Source organism: Aplysia californica, unplaced genomic scaffold (genome assembly GCF_000002075.1).
Source record: "Aplysia californica isolate F4 #8 unplaced genomic scaffold, AplCal3.0 scaffold00685, whole genome shotgun sequence".
Taxonomy (NCBI): Eukaryota; Metazoa; Mollusca; class Gastropoda; order Aplysiida; family Aplysiidae; genus Aplysia; species Aplysia californica.
The window spans coordinates 165,539-174,077 of NW_004797955.1; the positions used below are offsets into that span (position 1 = coordinate 165,539).

At 39.3% G+C, this 8,539-nt stretch overlaps 1 protein-coding gene across 1 annotated transcript in view; it reads right to left on the minus strand.

The window, feature by feature from the left end:
• Positions 1-617: 617 nt before the first annotated feature.
• The window catches only part of LOC106011006 (proton-coupled folate transporter), a gene marked incomplete at its 5' end in the record, with an annotated part of 13,105 nt that continues 5,183 nt past the window's right edge, over positions 618-8,539 (minus strand). Inside the window, 3 exon segments of the mRNA XM_013088091.2 lie at positions 618-750; positions 6,190-6,267; positions 7,679-7,754. Coding sequence (XP_012943545.1) covers positions 657-750; positions 6,190-6,267; positions 7,679-7,754 — 248 coding nt within the window.

Genomic DNA, 8,539 nt, shown 5'->3' on the forward strand with positions numbered 1-8,539 from the left:
AGAGAGAGAGAGAGAGAGAGAGAGGGAGAGAACGGAAATGTTTTTCTATCTTTATAGAATTAGATCTAATGTTTTAATATAGTTGTAAAGCGCATAGAGCCTGCTGTTGAGCGGGGATATGCGCTATACAAATGCTATCTATTATTATTATTAATAATGAATGTTTCTAGTTATTCACGTGTCAACTTTATTGTGACCGTTCGTGAATTTTTATTGCATTGTATTTTTTTAGTGACCACATTTTCGACCTCACTGCGAGACTATTTTTCTCATATAACATTTTACACATATGCATTTGTATTATATATGTATAATACGTTATTTTACGAACGCACTTGTCGATTGATTTTTAAGATGTGATGTCTTTTTCGTTGTAATGCGCATTGAGCATCTTTTAGAAAATGGATAAGCGCAGTATAAATGCTATTTATTATTATTATTATTATTAAAAGGAAAAGGTATCTCTGGCATGTAGATTCGTATTGGCACAATCCATCATTTCCTCCGTTTCCTTAGGGCAGGTCTTAGTCTCATTTATTCTTGACCAAGTTGATTAACGGCAGCTGTTTACTTGAAAGGTCCTGATCGAAATGTGCCAGATTTTCCTGCTGCCTTAGTTTATTGTTTGGCTCCACTGACGTCTGATCATGACGATTTCATTCTTTAGGATCGGGGTCTTCTGTGGCACTGGGCACCACAATTGTCTGTCCCTTTCTAGAGATGAATTTTCGCCACTTCAGCTGAAAGGCTCTGCGGAAGGAAGAATGATCATTGTTAAGACAGAGACTTATTAGGACTCCTTATTAACAATGTGCTGTGAGACAATTGAGAAAAGTTGTGAGGTGCGCTGACAAAATGATTAATTTTTGGGTTATACAGCCTATGGGCAGCACAGACACAAAATAAGATTTATAGGTTTGATCTGTATAATGTATTACACGACGTTGTAGTGACTCTCCGAACACTCAATAACTCACAACACAGCAGCTGACTTGACCGTGACTTCGCACGGACCTGCGAAGTGCTCACATGAAAAACACCACCTGACCCGACTGTCCGACACAGCAGTCGAGTAAAAAAAACTCCGGTGGGTAAAGACCCACCTACAACTTGATAAAAACATATTGTTTAACTTGAAGAAAATGGCACCAGTTTAAAATCTATGAATTTGAACTATTTTTTTTGTCCGACAACTCCATTCGTGGATTGCGAAAAGTACATAAGTAACTCATTTTGTCAGCACGCCTTAAATTACTACTGCCTTTACAAGATTTCTTCCTCTTTTCTGTGCCTGGTGTTTTGTAGTGTAGTTGTTTGGCGCTTCAGAACCGCACACAGTAGAAACAGGTCCAATTCTAGGGTGGAGAGAATAATTTTCATTGAATATCTCGGTCTTTCTGCAGACGTTGTATCACTATCAGCCCAACTTGGACCTGGCAGGCAAGCTCAAAGCGTGTCTTCTAAATGATCTAAGACGTGTCGTAAAACATAATTTATGGGGGATTGGGGGCGGGGAGGAGGGGGGGGGTCATTTTGTTGGGGTTATGAATAATTTTAATATATTTGCAACACTATTATCCCGACACGTTTTGTTTTATCGTGAGGAGGCCTTCTGGCAAAAGAAAACACTTACCAGCACAATAAGAAGATTTAGAAAAATTAATGATAAAGAATTAAATATACTGCGTTGGGCGGTTCAAAGACAAACGTCGGTGGTCTGTATGGTGTGGTTGTCACGTGAGGTAGCGGGAGAGACTGCCAGACCGTGGAATTTCCCAGGAAATTTAATAAAATCGACGAGAGCCGGGTATGCCCGGGGATATTTGAGGAAATCTGTGACATTGTCCCGGGGAAAACCCGGGAAAATACATGAAGTTTCTGCCGGTCACGTTTGGGATAATCGTTCGAGTTTCCCCGTTCCGCCGGAACGCTTCACGCGAACTGATGGTTACGGCAGCAGGCAGAAGTGTAGGGTATAGTGTAATCAGAGAGTTTACAGTAATACGGTGGTTCGATAAGGAAAACCCAAAGAGGGGAAAACCCAAGATCTATATAGGCCTAGTTAGCGCCGAGGATTTTCCGATGATAGTCTGATAACCTAACAGTAATGACAGACGGGTTATACATTATAAACGCGGTGTCATCATGCAAATACACAACTTAATTATAAATTTAAATCAGTATTCGTCTATGTGCCGTCACTAATAAAAGAAACAAAAGAAAATAACGAGCGCCGTCCAATGCCTAGATCTAGCTTATCGGGCCACGCCATCGTGACCGGTCAGTGACCCTGCGGGGTGTGCGCAGTACATGAAACATGGCATTGTGTGAGTAAGGTGCTGTGGTGGTTGTTGAGGTCAACGGGTCACCAAAGTTCATTTAAAGTCGAAAGTCTAAGCGTTGCGAAGCACAGAACTTCGGAATTGCGTGCACGGAAAGGGGAGTGGTCTAGGCATTCTCAGACTGAGAAAGCCTCGGGAGTGGTGGATATAATAACGCTGGTGGAGTGATGAAACCTCGTAACCCTCAATTTTTTCGAAATTCGTTTTTTTGGCTTAATGTCTTCTCCCAGTCCTTCTTCACAATGTGTCAAAAGCACTAGGTCATATTAGTAAGAGAAAGTATGAAAAATACTTAATAAGAAAACCTCGTATGTTTGCCCCCATGATATCCTGGCGTAATGAAACCTCGCAACCCTCACCTGGTGCGCTGATCTGCTTTTGCGTGGTTTCATCACTCCCGGTTTGAGAGAGCGGCGTGCTTATACGAGGTTCTGGACAAGCCTTCTATATGAACCGGCTTAATTGAAGCGTTCATAACTGACATTGTCTGGTGCATTTAATGTATCTGACGGAATAAAGAAATATTTCATTCCTTCATTCATCCATACATTCATTCATTCTTTTATTCATTCACTTTATTTCGGTCAGTTCAGAAGTTCAAATATGGTCATACGTGAAGTACTTACATTGTGTAAATCTATTAAAAATCTATTCATAAGGATGACTAACTTGCTGATAATCAAGATGTTCTCATCGAGCACAAACGTAGTTAACATTTAAGTTAAGGCAACAGTCACACCTTGAAATGACAGGTGACGGTAGTCCTTACTTAGACTAGGTGACAGATTTGTGCACTCTCCAGATGTCAACAGGCCATTCTGTTTATCAAAGAGAGGGTAAGGTTTTGCATCTTCTCAGACTATGAATCCGTTGTGTAGTCGAATCCTCCAGTTGCAGTTGAGACCGAATAGTACTCAACGTAAGCATGGTCTTGGTGACTCTGAAGTCTTTAGAGGAAATTGTGACAAATTTGTGCCTCAACAACACAAGTAATACGGACATTTCCGATTCTGTATTGAATATCTCCTTCTAACTGTGCTCATCACCTAGATCTTTATACCCTACAAAGGCTGGTTTGGAAACCACAGAGCAGACCACGTTCATTGACTTGGCACCAGCCACCATGTCGCAGTCCTTTCCAGGGCTGTCCCTGATATGTGGAGACAAGGAAGTATCAGCATCATCCCAGACAGAGTCTGCACCAACAATAGTGTCACCTGGAATCATACCCCAAACCACACTGACGTTTCACCAGGCAGCTGTAAGTCAGACGCTGAATTATTTCCTTCGAGGTCACAGCAACACAATCTGTAGACCATATTCAGGCACCCTAGCCATTTTTCCTGGAGCCTGATCCCGAGACACAGCTCATTTGTTATGCCAGCATACACGATGTACCACAGAGGAAAAGAAAGGGTTTAAAGGAGTGGCAACAAATAAGCGAAAAGCTATCCGTGGATCGGGATAGGATCGGAATACATAATGGTTCAATGAAAATCCCAGCTAAGTTATTGAAACCAATCTGTGATTGCAAGAGCTGGACTCTGAAATATAAAGGGCTCTCTGAAGTTGATAGACATTCTAATTTTGTTTTAGTGTGGTCCCTCTCATGGGAAGACTAGTGGACCTCGGAGGAGGTATTTCGAGACTAACCAGAGAGGGAATACCTTCAATAAACACTTTTAAAAGGTGGCCATAAGGTGCCAGCGTGTTAAAAGGTGTTCCTGAATTGAACTGGGTTGGATGAATGATTTGTAAGAAACATTTAGAACCAATAATTATCAAAGTAACTCAGATATCTACAAAATATATTCACAAGTCTGCCAAGACCACTGGAGGCGGCCTCTCAAAAGACCCGCCCTCGATGACGGATTCAAGCAGATTAACGTGTCGCTGTTCCTGTCAAAGATAGATATGTATCACCTTTGCATCAGTCGTGAAGTTGACAATGTGCTGGGAGATCTTTGAAATGCTCACATTCTAGAAAAGGAGGCGGCGCGCAAAGAAAAGGAACGAGATAAATCTGAAGCCATCAAATCTCTCGCCAGTAATGAACCTAAAACGGCCGTACTTTCAAAGGATCTTCAGCATCAGCCTTATATTACAAAACAAAACTCGCCGTTCATAACTTTACGCAATTGGATGCTGCAACACGCCAGACTACTTGTTACGTGTGTCATGAAGCAGAAGGGTGATTTATGGCAAATGAGTTTGCTTCATGTCTATTGGATTTCCTGTAGGAAAAGCTGGACCTCCAGAAAACCATCATCGACAGCGACAACCGTGGTTACTAATTCAGAAATGCCACACTAGCCAATGTTTCTCTCAGCCTGTTTTCAACAATCATGGAAACACAATTGAACGAAAACATTTTATCAAAAGGCACACACAAATGGAAATTGACAGTGAGAACTCAACTATTAAGAGATCGCTTCGAAAAACACGCATCGAGGTCCTCCAAGACTACCTCCATTTCTTCAGGATGGCAAGAGCAAAACAAGAAACTTATCAAAACAAATAGTTGGATCACACATTCTTCAAGAAATATTCTAAGTGTGGAAGCTACGACAAGTCTATAAGGTAGAAAAACGGGTGATCCTGTTGTCACCGACATCAGGTGTTTGAAGTACACCCCAAACATGAACATCCAGTTCAAGCTGCACCTCAGTGATGAAAGGGTTGATGTTCCGAAGGCAGGACACAGAAACATAAGGTCCACCCTACCTCACAACTCTACACAAAACGTTTTAAGTTCCAGCACTTCAAGTACAATCACCTACATGTGCTTAAATCTGTTATTGCCAATATGCATCGTCACTTTATGACAATTAATACCATTAACATTAATGGTTGTCCATTATGATTCAACAACTCTTATGAAAACCATCTGTAGTGCAAACAGACACCACATTGCAGGGATTTATTAATCATTTGTGCTCTTTAGTAAAACTGGAAGTAACCAGATTTAATCTTGGCAAATTATAGTGAAACGAATTGCATTAATTGCAATCCGTTTGAGGATTCAAACATAAATTCTGCATGTAACACACATTTATTTGACTTCAGTTGGCCGGGAATCAAACTCCAAACTAATTGGTCTTGAAAAAACATCTCTATCACTTTGTGGCGTTTCAAGCAACAGACGCATACTGCAACCAAAATGAGCAGAGAGAAAACTCGCAACCCCCAAACTATGTCCTGATGAAACCTCGTAACCCACCCGCCGGCTGACTACGAGGTTTCATCACGACAAAAATGTTGTAATGAAACCTCGCATCCCACAGCGTAACCACATAAACAATAGAAAAGTTATTTTTATGTACTAACCACGTTTCTAAGGTGTTTTCATTTATCTGTACCAACTTGGGTTCATATAGGTCATTTTATTCAAGAGTAAATCAGTTTTTTGTCTCTCCTGTAAAATTTTTCTTTCTGGGGTTACGAGGTTTCATCACTCCACCAGCGATAATATACTAAACATTATTATGTAATGTATTCCTAAAGGGACACTTAGCACATATTTTCTATCTATCTATCTATCTATCTATCTATCTATCTATCTATCTATCTATCTATCTATCTATCTATCTATCTATCTATCTATCTATCTATCTATCTATCTATCTATCTATCTCACTCTCTCTCTGTATATATATATATATATATATATATATATATATATATATATATATATATATATATCTGTATAATATAGTCATATGTATAATGTATATAATAAGTATACGTTTGAATTGCGGCCATCATTGTATTCATAATATGTTCCTCTGGAAAATAGATGGCCTCCAAGGAAATGAATCTGAGAAGCGGGATTGCCCGATATACTCACAGCAGTAAGAAGATTTCACAGAGCAGTAGGCCGGCCGCTATAAGGAACACCAAGCCGCGGAAGAAGCCTAGAGATGCTCTGGGGAAGAATTCGCAAACACCTGTATTGTTGTAGTTGTTATTTGGCAATGTTTTTGAAGTTGAAGAATAGCGCGGGGTTGTTGTTATTGTTGGTGTTGCTGTTGTTGTTCTTATTTGTTGCTGCTATTGCTGTAGCTGTAGCTGTAGCTGTTGCGTGTTGTTGTTGTCGTTGTTGTTGCTATTATTGTTGTTATTGTTGATTTTGTTGTTCATGTCATTGTCGTTGTCGTTGTTGTCTATTGTTGTTGTGGTGGCGGTTGTAGTGTTATTGGTGGTGATGATTGTGAAGATGCTAGTGGCGATTGTGATGGTGATCCACGAGACCAAACTTAAGCGCTTCGATTTTATCATTGAAGTTTTCTGCTGTTATTTTTTGTTTGTTTTTGTTTTGTTTAAAATTTTAAAAAAAATATCAGGCAAAATCATTCATGCTATGAAATAAAAATTCAAATTTACGTTTCTGATTTGTGTATGATAGCTCGATACCTCCCACAACATTGGTTTTGGTATGTTACTGATCAGACATAATTAGTCTCCTTAAAGAGTTCTGAAAAATAAAAAGTCTAAATAACTCAAGTTCATTCACAACCAGGGCCATTTGCATTATGGTACAATATAACAATATATAAACTGAGCTTCCGGCACGCCCACAAAATTATAATGTATGTTTTTGTACTTGTGCGTCTTTTTCCGTATATATTTGTATATGTATTAGCGTACATATATATGTGTATATGTATCAGCGTACGTATATATGTGTATATGTATCAGCGTATGTACATATTTGTATATGTATCAGTGTATGTATATATTTGTATATGTATCAGCATACGTATATATTTGTATAAGTATCAGCGTACGTATATATTTGTATATGTATCAGCGTACGTATATATTTGTATATGTATCAGCGTACGTATATATTTGTATTTGTATCAGCGTACGTATATATTTGTATATGTATCAGCATACGTATATATTTGTATATATGTATCAGCGTACGTATATATTTGTATATATGTATCAGCGTACGTAGGCTATATGTGGAAAAGGAAGGGGAAGATGATCTCTGTTTACGTTTGGTGTTTGGTTTGGGGGGTTTTTTGGCTTTGGTTATTGATTTGTTCTGTTTCGTTTTGTGTTGTTTTGTTTTTGTTGTTTGTTTTGGGGGTTTTCTGTTTTTGTTATTCCCTTTTGTTTTCTTTTTAAACAATCAAAGACAAACAAACAAACAAACAAACTAATAAAACAACAAACAAAACAGACAGACAGACAGACAGACAGACAGACAGACAGACAGACAGACAGACAGACAGACAGACAGACAGACAAGCATAGAACGGACAGATAGATAGATAGATAGATAGATAGATAGATAGATAGATAGATAGATAGATAGATAGATGTACCTGTATACAGCTAAGGCAGGAGTCCCGAGAGTAAAGCTGAGACTTTCAATGACAGCTATCACCGCGAACCAGGGACCTGGGCACAGATGGAACAAGTGAACGACGTTATGAAATGGTGAAATTGAATAATGTTTAACGCCCCTATCAAAACCATTAGGTTATTTAAAAGGCGAGACCTCCGAGTTTAACGTCTATCTCCGAAAGGACCGAGCCAAATGGTAAATTCGTGCAAAGTACCTTTCCCAAGGACACAAAGTCGTACTGAGCTGAGGTTCGAACCCACGAACCCGCAACATCTCGATTACGAGTCCGGTAACTAAACCACTAAGCTTCGGACGCCACCTAACGAGATTTAAAAAAGTAGAAGGAAAGATGAAAATAGAATGACTTGAATGATGAGACATTTTTATATCTATTTTATTGTCTTTTTCTTTGAGTTTTTTAAAGGATCAGCTCAAGTCAACTGGCCCGGTGTCAATGGTGTAGCAGTTATGTACGCTCGTACAATTCAATGCATCTTCTCAGGCAGAAGACCTGAGTTCGAATCCAGTGTGGGGAGAATTTTTATCGAGTACAAGTATCTTGGCGTTTTGCTGAACCGTTGTATCCCTTGCAGGACCCAAGCCCGCCTCCTAGATGATCTAAATTGGGCTGATGGGGACGTAAAACGCCAACATTTATTTTTTATTTACAATTCTTATTTTTTTTGCTCATTTACGCACGATTATGATGATGATGATGATGATGATGATGATGATGATGATGATGATGATGATGATGATGATACCTCCGCACTACTACTACTACTACTACTACTACTACTACTACTACTACTACTACTACTACTACTACTACTACTGC